The sequence below is a fragment of the Cylas formicarius genome, unplaced genomic scaffold, assembly GCF_029955315.1.
Source record: "Cylas formicarius isolate icCylForm1 unplaced genomic scaffold, icCylForm1.1 PGA_scaffold_7__23_contigs__length_41026272, whole genome shotgun sequence".
Lineage (NCBI taxonomy): Eukaryota > Metazoa > Arthropoda > Insecta > Coleoptera > Brentidae > Cylas > Cylas formicarius.
Genome location: NW_026844352.1, coordinates 12,859,760 through 12,875,616, shown reverse-complemented (window position 1 = coordinate 12,875,616; position 15,857 = coordinate 12,859,760). Strand labels below are relative to the sequence as shown.

At 31.6% G+C, this 15,857-nt stretch overlaps 2 protein-coding genes across 5 annotated transcripts in view; one reads left to right on the top strand and one right to left on the bottom strand.

The window, feature by feature from the left end:
* Positions 1-259: 259 nt before the first annotated feature.
* On the bottom strand, positions 260-1,708 carry LOC132705749 (alpha- and gamma-adaptin-binding protein p34-like). The gene has a single exon (XM_060676616.1). The coding sequence runs from the start codon at positions 1,107-1,109 to the stop codon at positions 333-335; it is 777 nt and encodes a 258-aa protein (XP_060532599.1). The 5' UTR covers positions 1,110-1,708; the 3' UTR covers positions 260-332.
* A 140-nt stretch (positions 1,709-1,848) lies between these two features.
* The window catches only part of LOC132705747 (protein kinase C and casein kinase substrate in neurons protein 1), a 39,779-nt gene continuing 25,770 nt past the window's right edge, over positions 1,849-15,857 (top strand). The window contains exons 1-2 of one of the 4 annotated variants that reach the window (XM_060676610.1): positions 4,368-4,521; positions 8,595-8,725. In XM_060676610.1, the coding sequence (XP_060532593.1) occupies positions 8,700-8,725 (26 nt within the window). In that variant the 5' untranslated portion in view covers positions 4,368-4,521; positions 8,595-8,699. Of the gene's footprint in view, positions 2,017-4,367; positions 4,522-8,560; positions 8,726-15,857 lie in introns of those variants that run through there. The other 3 variants (XM_060676613.1, XM_060676614.1, XM_060676612.1) reach the window with 3 other exon arrangements.

The window sequence follows — 15,857 nt, the reverse complement described above, 5'->3', positions numbered from 1 at the left end:
ATCAACTGCAACGGCCAATTCAGCAAATTTTATTTATAATGAACACGAGAAGTAATAGTAGTATTTGTATTGTCTTCTTTCCATGCGAGATGCAAGCGTGGCAGACAAGTGCAATAAGAGATTATTCTATATTATTTTTCAGTTTGGTCTTCCTGGGTAGATTTTTTGAGGAATTGGCGCCTGAGAATTCCATTATTTGGAGTAAATAGCTATTTTAATTTTTATTTGTAAGGAAAATTTGATCATAAAACAAAAAATATTTCATTTTAAAATATTGTATATAGACAATATGTCTTACATTTAACAGTTAAATAAATAAATTTATTAATATTTTACAAGTCCAGAAGTTCTTCCTCTTCCCCTCCAATAGCTTTCCAAAATGCTGTAACCATTTGTTCAGCACATTGCCTGCGTTGATGTGTTGACAACGAACCTAAACTGTTTCTCATCATTCCAATTTGAGAAAACAACTCCATAAATTCATCATCAAGAACAGAATCCTTTTCTTCGGAATTTGCAGTTTTCCTATCAGCCTGATCTGCTTTTTGACAAACTTTTAATTCCCCTTCTGTTTTCTTTGTTTTTTGTGGTTTTAATACAAGATTGGACCAAGTATGTGCATGTAGAGCTTCAATGATCCTGTGAATACCAAATTTTTCTGTTAATATATCTTGTTCTGCAGGCTCTGTAGTCAGTGGATAGAGTTCAACAAATTCAAAACCTCTTTTAATGCACCATTCTATTGCTTTGGTTCTCGATATTTTTGTTTCTTCATTACAGTAATTAGATACTAGCAATTTTATATCGGGGTTGCATTCTTTTTCCAACACCATATATTGATCCAGGTCTTCAATGCCAGATTCTTTGTTGGTATCCATATGAATAATTAGAGCTTCAACTTGATTGTTAAACTCTTCACTGCGTTCATAACTACTTGGAAAAGCTACAAAACTGACATCAGCTGTATAATATTTTGTGTTTATATTCCACCGATGTATTATAACACCTGAACTACTTTCTTCCGGATTATGTTTAGTGATCAACTTAATAATAGATTTAGGTTTTGTATTGCTGGAACTAACTACTACAATCAAGGGATTTGAATTCATATTGAATTTACTGGATGGTGATTCAGTAGAACTTAGTTACTAAACTGGTACTTTACATGTTCTGGTATTAATTCAATTGTAACCTTTTTAAGAATATTTTCTTTAAATTTTATTATTTATAATTTTCAAGTTCCAAGCAGATAAGGTACACTAAAATCACTGATATATATTTTTATATATATATGTATATATGTATATATATATATAGATACCATCAAAAATTTACAATTCTTCTATACACCTGCAAGTAAAATTTTAGACAGGACAAAATCGACTATTCCATGTGTAAACACAGAAAAGTACTTTGGGTTAACTGAATGGTGGAAGTTTAAATATCTGTGGTGGTCACGTTATCACTTTGAATGTTTCATGCATTTAGCTGTTTTGGATCCTTTTAGCTCACCACATCGTCATTGCAGCTGTTACCTGAGTATCGTAAAACCAAAATTAATCTTTTTATTTTGTAAACTTGATGGATGAAACATGTTTCAGTTTAGTTAGGTGACGTCATTTCATTCGCCCGTACAAAACGATCGGAATTAAATAGGATTAACAATCCTCTCCTAGTTTGCGTTAGACGTAAAAAGCCATTATCATGGAGTATAGAGAATCGCCATTATCTCAAATTTAAAGGAGACTTTATTATCGACATAATGTTCCTTCACCTTCTAGCGTCCTCACGAGTTTTACGCGTGAACTAACTTGACAATATGTCAGAATAGAATAAAAATTCGGCAATCAGTCGATCAGTCATTCCAATTTCCGTCGAATGAGTTTTTTTCATATTGGCGGGCGGGCTATTTTTTAAGTTTTATAGTGATTCGCTAAGGACGATAGCAGTGTTTGTACTTGTGCGTGTAAATTTGCCCAATTGTGTGTCAAACGGCTTCCGTGTATATTAGACCAGGTAGGCAAAGTGATAAAGCAAAATTGGTAATTTTTCTTGCTAGATTTTGTGACATAAATTCCATTTTATCATCAGTTAACTATCAAAGTTGGAATGGTATTAGAAAACACAAAGTTAACGTTTGCTCCGTCATTGGTGGTTTTATTAACACCTGTAGGAGTAGTACCTACCTATTTACAAGCTAAGTTTAGGCATTTGCTAGAATAGGTATGTATATAAATTGCTTTGATGACTTCGTTTAAATATAAAAGGGTTTCCAAACTTGTTTAGTTAATTCGTAATGTTTGGGCGTGTTGATATTACCTGTTTCTTTTGCACAATATTTAAGATATTTAGTATTCTGTTTACCTTTTATCGAGGCCTTTACTACCTCTTTTAATTGGGGATTTGTTACCTCCCTGAAAATTTAATTAATATCAAACTGCGATTTCAGTACTATTTCAAAAATAAGTAGGTATATTTTATTTTTTATGGGGACCACAATCCACAGACAAAAACGATAACCTTTAAAGAAATTTACTTTTTTTTTTAATTAAAATTGTTTTTCAAATAAAATTATATGTAACCATTTGGATTCTACCTATTCGCCAAAGCGTATCTACCGACAGAGGCGAACCGGTTACTTTTGTTAGTAATCGGAGTGTTGTGTATTAATTAAATTGCGGGTTATGTTAGAGTTAGTTCAAGTCGCTATAAGGAAAAAATACGATCAACTATAAAGTTAATTAAAATCTTTGTGCAGCTGATAGTTATTGGTTAGCAATTTATTCCGTTCTTTTTGTCTTTATATTTAGAAAAGTGTATTTTAAATTGGGTTTGAACAGCATAAAGATTTTTTTTTGGAACGATCTCTAGATATTTAGAATTTAAGAGACGTTGGGCGGATTGTCATTAGATCTGGGATATAATGGTTTGTAGTGTTACCAGATCTACTTAAAAATCATGACAACTTTGAAATTTTTAATAGAATACTATTTAGATTTTTCTGTTTTTGTATTCGGTGCAAAATTCTAAATTTAACATTTAACGCCTTTCAAATTGCAAATTGATTTTTTTTATTACTTTTCAGGGGAGTAAAAATTAGTTTTATCATTTTGTAAGATTTGTGGCAAACTGTGATATCATATTTAGAAAGAATATGTTTTATTTTTTCAGATAAATTATTTATACAGGTTCATTTTGCATTTATATAAAACCTAATTTACTTATTTTGAACTACAATTTCAATAAACAACTTTTTTGTTTATTTTACCATGCTAAATGCAAAGATTCTATTAAACTATCGTCCAAAGCCGCCTCTGAATAGGAACACGTAAGTAACATGGTAAAATAAACAAAAACGTTGTTTATTGAAATTGTTGTTCAAAACAAATAACTTGGGTTTTATATAAATGCAAAATGAACCTAAAAGCGTTTTCGCAGTTTTACCAATTCGGTGACAGTTCGAAAATGGTTTTAGGATCAAGCAAAGGCACTTAGTTCTGCGCAGTCAGATGACTTAAACCTACCCCGTGGAATCTATTTCTTCAAATTTCTTCAAATTTAACCGAGCTAGTGTATGTCTTGTAAATTTTTTCGATGCCTGTTGTTTATGAGACAATTCTGTACTTACCTATTTACATTTGCCTTTTCTTGCGGACGTATAAAAATATTAAGATTTATTTATACATAGTGAAAACTCATAATATTATAGGTATATTATATGTTAATATTAATATAACAAATCCCTTAAAATGTTAAAAAAAATTCTATTAAACTGGCGGGTTTGATGTTTATATTAAATTTACAGTCCTTTACTCAATTTAGAAATTGTTTAAATTTTTACACTACTGCCGATTGTTCACTTAAAAGTCACCATTTACTCTTACTCTATGCCCACAGCATATTCCAAAGGCAGCAATTCTTTTTGCATTGCTCCTTACATCTTACATCTGTGCGGTATAGTACTGGCGAATACAAATGCTATGGTACGGATTCGTCCAGATATGTCCGGTTACCAAGAAGGTTTCTGATAATATCCAGCTAGCGAACAGGGTGACAGCAAACGAATTTCAACGTTCCCTGCTTAAATCACGAAGAATCTTGAAGTGAAATAACCGATGCAGGCATTCATTTAAGCGATGATGGGTGTTAATTCTGACTCGTTAAAAAAGGACAGGGTGCAATTATGAAACTCGCACCAGTTAACCGCTTATTAACGGCAACCCAAGTTGAAATTCCGTCGGGGCTGCGTGGCGATGAAAACGCGGTCAACATTAGACGAGCGGCACTTTATCATTACCATTACCAGTTTCATTTTGGAAATGTACACTTCTCCGTGTATTGGTTGTTGGGTCAGTTCAGTTTGCCGCGAAGTCTGTTCCGTTTCGTGTCGATAGTCGGCTCGGATCTCCTTTTCAGCGCGTTTACCCATTTGTGTTTTGAGCGGATAGTTTGGGTTTGCAGTAAAAGACGACGCATTTCATCTATTCCAAACCGAAGTGTATATGGATTAATATTTAATGGGTCAATTGTGTTTTTAACTGCTAACATAATAAGTGCGCTATTTCATAGCATTTCTCACATTGTTGCGCCAGGGAAGCTGTATCGACGTGATTTCAAATAACTTGCTTATATTTGGCATAACTTCCGGATTTCATTAAACGAAAAACCATCGCTTTATCGCACCAATTTAGAAAGAAGTTCCCAATTCCATAAAAATATATATATATATATATATATATATATATATATATATATATATATATATATATATATATATATATATATATATATATATATATATATATATATATTTTCACGTATTGATTCACGGATGGAAAAATGTGATGACACTATATTCCGGGATATCATCCGTTCGCTTGTTGAACTCCGACTGGAATCCTGCAGACGTTTCTCCAAAATCTCACTGGGCATCTTCAATGCTCGCGCTCCGAAAACACTTCGAACTATATATATATATATATATATATATATATATATATATATATATATATATATATATATATATATATATATATATATATATATATATATATAATTATTGTGTCCCATCAAATCGATAGACAAGCATTTTAAAAATATTTTTAATTACATAGACTATTTCATAAAAAAGTAGGCATTACAAAAATATATTTTTTTAATTGGAACATCCTATGTATTTTTGCATGTTTATAAATCAGTATTTTATCATATATTTAAACTGTTAACTGTCTTTTTTAAACTGTTTTCTAACCATTCATTATTATTATTATTATTATTTTTAACACGCTGTATCTATCTATTTTATCGAGTTCAGTTGTTTCCTATACTTATCGATTCAAGTGTTACCGTACTATTCGTTTTTATCAATTATTTACAAACATATAATGAATATAAAATAAATGTGTCACGTGTAAATTTTAAGTAATTTAAAACTATGTGTGCTCAAAAATACTATTATTGTAATAAGTAATAAGTGAGGATATTTTGAAATAAGAAGCGGAGTAAGAAATTTTTCAAGATATCAAAAGGGTATTAGTAGGATTAGTGAATTATTTACCTTATCGTATTTCCAATTTTGGTTCACCAAAAAATTTATTTATTAGTTACTATAACAGACTTTTAAGCAATCAGGTTATCAAATCGATATGTAATATAAATATATCATTTCATTTTCTTCTGTTGTTTCCCGTTTAGAATTTGGTATTATTTTGTCAAAATATTTGTGAGTGTAACCATTATGAAGCACATCCTTTTTAGTACTGCTTCATGGCTCGACGATTGCTGTTTTGCAGCGCGTTTGGATGACTCCTTGGTTGCTTTGCTTGATAGTTTGCTTGCTTTGGTTAGTTACTGTTGAACCCTGTAGTCTAGTATATATGAACGAAATATAGGAATCCCATGTAAATTTTAATATAACTTACACTTACTGATTAACTCATGTCCGCGTTTGAATAAATTTTAATAATCCAATCTTCAGTTATTGAATTAAATATAATAGCAAAATTAGAAATTTTTTTAGGTAATAAATCAAATACTAGTAAAATACATTTTGACAATATTTTTATTTGTGATTGTCATTTAAAGCGCTTCAATTAAAGCTAAATATGCGTTATCCAATTGAAGAAAAAATCATAATTAAGTGGCACTAAACAGTGTCTGAAATATTATCAGGTTATTTTCGTGCTAAAACTATACCTTCGATTTCAACAATTATGAAACGTATTATTATCCAATTCGAGCCAAAAGGCATCGTAATAAATAACTGTAAATGTTCAGCTAAAAATGCCGATAATAAAGCAGAAGAAAGGGACAACAGAGATTTGAATATTGTACTGTATGTGGACGAAAACAAAATGATTAGTACGAGGATTTTAAAGCTGTAAATAAAAATCAGGCCGCAGTGTTGCGCACATTAAAAAACACAAATATTTTTCCTAGAAATAAGAAAAGCATCAAGAGCACCGGACAGGCGATGAAGAAAGAATGTTGGAAATATGAAATATTAATAGGGATTTAAAAAAAAAATATTTGTTTCACTGATGAATGTACATTCACACTCAACAACAAACCAAATGTTCAAAACTAGTATTGGAGCCAATGAATTTGTTCATACTCGAAGCCAATATCCTCAAAAAATAAATGTTATGGTGAGAATTTGCGGACATCATATTATTACAAAATCAAATTGAACTCGCACTAGAAGTTGTTCGCGAAGATCTGGTACCAAAGGGATGGTTGTCCCTCTCATAATTACCGTATGTTTAGGGAGTATTTGGGAAATATTTTTAACGGGAATATTATTCGCACAAGGTGCCAAATCCTTTGGCCGCCGAGGTCACCTTTTGCCGAAATTTACAAAAATCTATCAGAAAATCAAATCTATAAAAATGTTAAATTTTAAAATCTTAACGAGCCACAAACCGCCTTTTCCTTAGAATGTGACAGGATTTAACCATCAATTAAGCAATGTTAGAACTGAATTTGATGATCGCTTAGGATATTGTTAAACTGTTTGAACATTTACCTAAAAAATAATGTTTATTTTAAATAATGTTTCTTTTTAGCAATGTTTTGTTGCCGTATTTTTTGTTATAAATATTATTTTTAATAAAAAACTTGAGGATCAAATTTACCGTCGTTCCTTGGAGCTTCCTTGTCGTTTAAACCCTCCTTTAAATGAAATTCATTCCAAGAACGCTTTAAGGGACAAGGAGGTCTTAAGAACCGATTATGACTTTGATCCTAAGAAAAACACAATGATATACCTACATATTTAGTTTATTTTGAATGTGTGAACACTTATTTATTTGAATGTCATTATCCAGCTTGACGTCATCAAGTTTTGGAGATGCTTCATGGAAAATATTCGCTGGTGTTTGTTGTATTGACCTTTTGTAATTTGCCATCATATTTAATTCAATAACTCAATTCAAGATTGGCTTAGTAAAATGTAATCAAACTCGGCACATGAGTTAATCATACCCTTCAAAAATTTATGTTACAACTTTGCTATAATATCTACAGGGGGGATTTGGAACTTCGATATTTTTCATTGAATTATTCTTCACTTCCGATTGACATGAAAAGTATTTTCATTCTCTCTGACTTACCGGTTAATAGCTTTTGATTTGAGCAAAATGCTCGGTTGACGTATGGTATTGATTGGAATATAAATATGTATGCACGGTCGAATCGAGACTGACTTTCACTACCACCACAAGCGAAATATTGACCGTATTTTGAGGTATTCGACTCGTACGTTCACGCAGTATATTAGATTTGTTAAATACTAGTTTCACATTTAAATTTTTCCGTTTTCTTTTTGCTTCTCGCCTTGCATGCATATTCTGACGATTTTATTTAGGCGCAATTAGTTAACGAAGGCAAAATTTCGCAATTTTGTTCTTAATTAAACAACTTAACGAGTTCCACATAAGGTTTTTATTATTATTGGAATTGGGGATATTTGAAAAGTACTTGGTGTATTTTTAAGCATATAATTGGTTGTATATTCTGAGCTGGTGCGATGTTTTCACTGAATTGTAGGACCCAAATGATAGATGTATAAAGTGAAACCGTTTCTTTTTTAACAAGAAGCACTTGCAAAATGTTCTACCATTGTCCAGGCTAGTCAGCCAGCCCATAAAGCTCACCTCCCCCATTAACATCAATTCAAAGTTTTCAAAGTAAATAACAAAATTACAATGAGTCAGTGGCGTACATGTTTTGACGATATTTTGATCTTGCTAAAAGGAACGACCAAATCAGATTAAAAATTCAAAATTACATGATTTAAGGGCGTTGTAAAAAGTCGTATCATTGCGACGAGACATTTTTTTTTCTTTTACGACAAAAAACGACAATAACGCAAACGTAAACCATTAAAAAAATTCAAATGGAATTGCTAACTTTGTCCAGATCTTTTAAATACCGAATACATTTTTTTTTACTTTACTTTATTACAATAATTGGAGAAAAAATGAAATCAACTCCAATCTTTTAGCAATATCGAATAGTTGAACCCATCACCCAAATGTAAGCAGTGTTTATTTCAGAAATTTCGTATTGTATTGCAATCGTTCCGCCATTTTTAGTGGTCGGTTTTTGGCAGTGATGTGATTTTTTGCGAACTCGGGTGATTTTGATCCAATATCTTTGTCACTGAAACCCTAGAGCCATAGTTTTCACCGGAAGCGATAATGTTGATTCCCAAAGAGGAAGAAAGGTGAGTAAAAAATTATTAGCGCTTAATTTTGACAATAAAAAGGGCCGTGGTTTTCCGTGGGTTTCTACTTCATTCCTTTTCGACTTTAAGAATGTTGTCGGGTAGGTTGTTCCGTGTTTATTTCTTTACTACGTTCGCACGTCTCAGATCATCAAACCAGTCCTAGAACCGATCGAGAAATTCATTGGTGAATACGTGGAATGGTTAAGCAGATCGAAGCGATCGCAGGTTTATCGACCAGTGAGACTTTCGTCAACTTAGATCAAATAGTCTACTTTATTCTCACATTATCACATAACAAATAAATTAACAGCAAAAAAGTTTCACTGAACGAAAACAGGACGTGTTATTAATAAAAAACTTCATCAATTCAGTGAATGCAAACATTAATTTTGAGCTAACGACAGGTGTCATTAATACAATACACGTTCGTACCTTAGTTTTCTTGATCATTAAGTTAAGATTTTTGTACAGGGTGGTCCATTTAAGAACCTTCGATACCTTATCTCAATATCAGTCAATAAGTACCACATTGAGGAAAAAGAGTTAAATACAAAAAGTGTTTGACCCTAAGTATATATTTTATTTATAGTATTTTGATGTATACAAGGTGTTCCGTTGTGCCAGGACAGTAACCAACTTAATTTTTTTTAAATGGAATGCTATGAATGATTTAAAAAAAATTAATTATTCGTTTGATTTTGTCATTACATAGCATACGATAGTTTTTGAGAAAAGCTTTTTCAGAAGTTATTTTCGTAATGCAAGCTATATATATATGAAATGATACAGATTTTAATCCCAAACCTAATAAAAGTGCTAAATACGGGCTGTTCATTTAAAAAAATAAAGTTGGTTACTGTCGAGAACACTCTGTATACATAAAAATAAGAAATAAAATATATACTTAGGGTCAAACCATGTTTGTATTTAACTTTTTTTTCTCGATATCGTGCTGTACCTACATTCGATAAACACCAAGCATAGATTGAACTGATGTGGCTTTTACTTGATGAAAATCCATTTATCAAAATAAATATTACCAAGCATAGAGCTACGACCACTGATTATTAATATTATACACAACAGATATTAAATCAATGAACAGTGAGCATAGATCCATGGCTGCCGGTTAATCTGTAACAGCTGCAACGACATACATTAATCTATGATAGCTGTACGTTAAAACAACAGACAGCGAGCTTTGATCTATTATCGCTGTTTATAAATATTATGAACGACATACATTAATACCTAGATTACTAATAAAGAGTAACCATAGATCTACGTTCAGCGGTTGCTAATATTGGTGGCTTTTACTTGATGAAAATCCATTTAACCCATTTCCATTCAAAAATTTCCTATGGTGTTTTCAGTTTTAAAAGCAATCTGAAGACCACAGATAGATGTTTCGAAATTTTCTTGCTTGGTTCTCCTACGTATTTCATTGTTTTATGAATTTTGGGTTCGGTTATTTGAAATTGTATTTTAGTTATAATATTTATTTCTTTTTCAAAAATTTCAAAATAATGTGGTAGTAGTAGCGGAATCAATTCTCCAGAAGGTTTCAAAACAATTTACTTTCCTCTGGAAGGTTTAAATTAAATATATACATTATTTTAAAACATATATAGACGAATGAATGTCGTCATATGTTGGAAATTTTAGAGATGTGATCACCAAGCATTAGAAGAAAACGCTGAATTGCCGATTTTCTTGCTTTTATATTTATAATGTGTTTCTCGATATCTTGTTGCGTTTTATCACAAAATAAAAAGGTTGAACTGAGGTGGCTTTTACTTGATGAAAATCCATTTATCAAAATAAATAAGAACTAAAAGTTCAGATTTTCACGAAATTATATATTATGACATGACAATTGTTTCGACAACACCGTGTCTTTATCAAATGACATTTGATAAAGACACGGTGTTGTCGAAACAATTGTCATGTCATTGAATAATATATAATTTCGTGAAAATCTGAACTTCTAGTTCTTATTTATTTTAAACAAAAAGGTTCCTGTGAGACTTTTATGGTGTATTTTATATGTGCAGATACATTTTTTGAACAAAAATTGAGACCGATGGCACAAAATAGCCATGAAAACAGAAGCATATTTTTTTGCATCTAAAAATATATTGGTTTGATGTCCAAGGTATTCCATAATTGGGGTAAAAGATTTTCAGTCTAAGTCTAAAACAGATCCCAGTGCCCAACCCAACCCAGCTTGTTTCCTGATGAAAATGATTTTTAATTCATATTTTCGTAACAGTTTCAAATATATCTTTGAAATTTTGGTATTCAGGCATTTTTATCGTTTACCAAAATATACCATTAAAATTTTAATTTGAAGCGTAACATTTAGAATGGCAAACATCAATAACCGGTCATAATATTTTTGTGGATTTTCATGTAAAAAAGATCCTCTTGATTTGGATTGCGTTTACAAGAAAACTGGTCTAGAAAATACATTTTAAATATTGACCCAAAAAAATATTAATTATAGTTTATTTACGTTTATCTCCACAAATATTAGGGCTCTGAATGTTCTAACTTAAGAAACAATTACTACCGGCACTTTATGGTTAATATTAAATCTGTGTTGATATGTGTCTTGTTTAACTTTAAGAATGTTTGCTCGGACGTGCAAAAAAAAAGGAAAATGTCATATATTGATATATTTTTAAAAAAATATTTGTCACTTTAGTATTGGCAATAGAAGGGTTCAATTTTTTTTTTAAATGATATTTCGCTATACCAAGTTCACAGGAACTTTGAGGCCGTTTTCGCTTGCAACGTTTTCAATCAACATTTCTAATCACTGTGCATTTAAAACAAAATGGAGGTTACAATATGTGATCGATATATCCTATACGCTTTCTTAAGCCAATTAGCGGGTTTTATCAGGACTTTTTGCACTGTTATTTGGTACGCGTATGGATAAAATGTGCCTCACTGCCTATACGTAAGTTTACGTTTTATTTAAGTAGATATCGTAGATTGATTAGTTTTGAATTACTGATATGCATACTGGGCGAATTAGACTTCGTGTTAAAAATGGATTCCACTTATTTCACTAGTTGAGTGATTTTTCTGTTATCGGATTTGAAATGTTTCCGCGTATTTTCTTTGATGGGGGCGTATAGAAATTTGAGGCTGACGTCAACTCCTTTTGCATTTTTGTTCATAATGAAGATATTCATAAACGATCAAATCTAATTTAATCTGCATTCCAGTTTTGCAATTTGTTCGGAACACGGGTAATTTCGATTATGCATTTAGTCTCTATACTAACGGCAACTATGACCTCGACAAATCGGAAATGAAGCTCCCAATAGGTGCGGATGGTACCTTACGTGATTCTTTTAACAGAATTTAAAAGAGTATATGATGATTTCAGGTTTATTTTATTAAAAATAAAATTCGCGTATTTAAAAATATAAAAAAGAAACAACCACTGATGAATGGACTCATAAATAGAGTGTGGCTTTCGGAATCGTTTAACCCCCGAGGGGGTTAAATTGCTCGAAAAAAGAAAACAACTCAATTTTTGCCGTGAAATTTTTCTTAAATGGGTAAACTTCTCCAAAAAGACATGTTCATAAACTTGGAACCGTTAGAAAGAGCTGTTTCTATAGGCTATCAGTTCTGCTATGAGTGGCGCGATTGCTATTGCTGACCCTGCCACCAGGTGGCGTCTTCTCGCATAAACGCAAATAAACTACTTTTATAAAAAGAGAATAAATGCGACTATGTTACTTTTGTATGTCACTAGATAGTTACAGTGAAAACCGCATATATCTTATTCTAAGGTATTCATAAAATAAATTAACACGATCAGAATGGATTTTGGGAAAATTTTCCACTATACGGGTTGTTATTAATATCTATTTATATCGAATTTACCGAATAAAACGCCAATTTATTATTTAGGAGGCCAAATGGTCTTTAAAATCAAAATAAAATGTTTATTATGATCGGTACCATTTGTGATGGCATGGTAATAAAATGCCAGACAGAATAAATTAATTGTTCATCTTGCTTCCACTTATACTATATACAGATGTTATTCCGCCCTAAATGTCTTATGTGATCATTGCAAGGCAGCCGCTACTAACGATCACGCTTATATTACTTGGAAGTAAGAGAGACAGAATCAATTGTACTTAGCATTTCTTAATTTGCCTAGTACGCCCGTAGTCAGTATTTTCTATGTAATAATAGATCAGGGCGTTCCTTAATGGTGTGCGAATATTTAAATTGGTAAATCTAGATGAAAATTTTTTTTAAAACTCCATGCAATAAACATTAAAACAATGCTAAAAAATCGGAAAATTAAAAAAAATATATGTCATACCGTAAAAAATATAATTTGCCAGGAATAAATATACAAGTGTTATACAACTGATCCAATTTTATTTTATTATTTATCTGGAGAGCTGCCTTCCAAACAGATACTACTGTAATATCATCGTGTCTTGCCTCACTTACGATTTTGTTGTTATAAAATATTTTGCACTGTGCCCACACCACTTTTATAGCATTAAAACTGCTTGACCCATTTTAGCAATTATTTCGTCTGTAGCTTACGGCAAGTTTGTTTTGTAATTTTTGGCAATTTTTAACAACTTATATTTAAGACCATTTTCTGCGCAGCCAATTGATAATTTCTTCTTTTCTTCTCGATGCATTTGGTACACTTTCGCATAAGTCTAGAATGATGTCGTGCATTATTCATAAATAATTAACGACGGCTTTTCGAGTTTCGGCAGCAGTTTCTTTAAAAATGCTACCCTGTTTTTGAGTTGAAACTATTGTAATCATCTGGTAATGGGACACACTTGAAAACTAGCAGGTATTTACTTTGATAAGTTGCATCAGTTGGTATTTCTGACTTCTTTCTTTAATGATGTTCAGTAGCACTTTTTGTTTTTGCATGCATTGGGAAACTTTGATGTTGGTAGCCTTTTGCACCCAGGAAATTCACAGTATTCGTCCATATTTAATTTTAATTTTTGTGGGTCCAACTTGCGCACTCTTAGAGCACTTAACTAAAATTGTTGAATACTAACCAATATTAAAATGTGTATTGAAATAATCAGTATTTTTCTAACATTTAATAAATTTAAAGAGTCCTTTATAACGTCTCCAAGTTAAAACTTTAACACTCTGTGCAGGAGCAAACAGTATTAAACAAAAAAGATATCAATTTAGTAAAATAGTACCCACTTTAACTATGGTTAACATTAACATTTTTTGTGGAAATTAAGTTTTTAAATCCAATTTATGCCTCCTGGTTACAATTTCGAAAATAGTTTCCCGAATTTCTTTCCTCTTGGTCCATTTACTTAATTTTTTTTTCAAATTTATTGAACCGCCTGTTTCACTAACACCGTACCTGGTTGCTCTTACTTTGACAACCGGTATATCGATTAATAATATTTTATGGAACAAGTTTGATGAACCTCACTTTGGTGTGTAGTTTGATTTGGCACGAGCGGAGCGAGTGTTTAATAAACGCTGGTCCAAAACTGGTATTTGCAAGTTTTTGATAGCGAAGGGTACTACCAATTTTGATTTACTTCATTTTCTACCGACAGTAAAACTTTTCCTTTGTGCTAACCACTGTGTTTTATTATTCATAATGAAATGTAAAATAGTCATTAGTAGAGTTTCTTGTAGGGCGCAAAAGGAAACTTTTTTTTCCAATTTGGATACTTGTCCATCGAATTAAAATATTTTTAACGATGCAACGTTTCAATTCTAACAATAATATATGATGACTTCGTTATCCTAAATATATTCTATATTTTAATTTTAGGTGCACTGCTTCCTTCTGATTATTTTTTTTAATACTTCCTATTGGTATATATCTGGATATATTAATTATTTTCCATTGGTTTTTTTCGAAAATGTGAGACAACTACAACTTTAATTTACAGATTAGATATACTTAGATAAATTTATTCCGTATTGTACATGATCTTTACAATTAATGATTCTGCTATAACACAAAAAAGACCAAATTGTTTTTTTTTCTTTTAATGAAGGACTTACATATTATCAAAACTTCGGGAAGATAATAGAATTTACTTTAAAATGACGTGCGATAGTGGTATACCTAAGTAAGATGTTCCTATTATTCGCAGTAATTCTAAGGATCTCATTATCTTGACATATTAGTATTTATTATTGTATTGTTTAACAATAATTCTCAATTTTCTCATTATTGTTTCAAGTATAAGTTTGAAGGCGTGGAAGTTCGCCAAAAAATTCATAATATGATCTATATCTATAAAAAGAGTGATAAAGAAAACCGCGTCAGTTGTTTGATAATATGTCGACGGTTAGTGCCAGTGTAAATCTGTGGGAAGCTCTAACAACTCGACCGCATTCACTTCAAATAAGGGACTTAAGTGTTGCTGTTTTTCGCCGACACTCTTTAAAATATATCTTGAAAAAGCCTTAATGAAACGAAAACAGAAATGTTCAAAAATCGCTTAACCAGTCCACAGTATATACGTTCAGTTTCGTAGAGGATGAAATCGTGATAGTACAAGGCTTGGATGATATTGAGTATATAACTCAAAAACTCATTGCATTGAAGAATATAAGAAGGCGGACTCGAAGTGAACATTGCAAAAACGATATATATGTTGGAGGTCGTAAGAAATAATAAATAATATAATAAAAATAATAAAATAGAAATAGAAACCCGGTGGGGCAGGTTTTGATGGCGAGCGGGGCGACATAGGGTTAGACTTCTCGTGCATATTAAAAGAATGCACATAACACAGTGCTTAAAACAAATAGTCCAATCACTTAATTGATTATTGAAGGAAATCCAACCATCCGCAACCCGCTAGATCAATTACAAAATAGAATAATCAAAATTAAACTATCGGAGCTACGTAAAATCCGACCTAACCAGTGCTTCTGTAAAGCAAGACTGTCCTCGCCGGGTAGCGTTTCGTTCACTTCTGAAAAATACCAAACTCCAAAAATCCATTTATCAAAATAAATAAGAACTGAAAGTTCAGATTTTCACGAAATTATGTATTTTGACATGACAATTGTTTCGACAACACCGTGTCTTGGTATTGGTATTAAAGGGGGGCGCCCTCGCGGG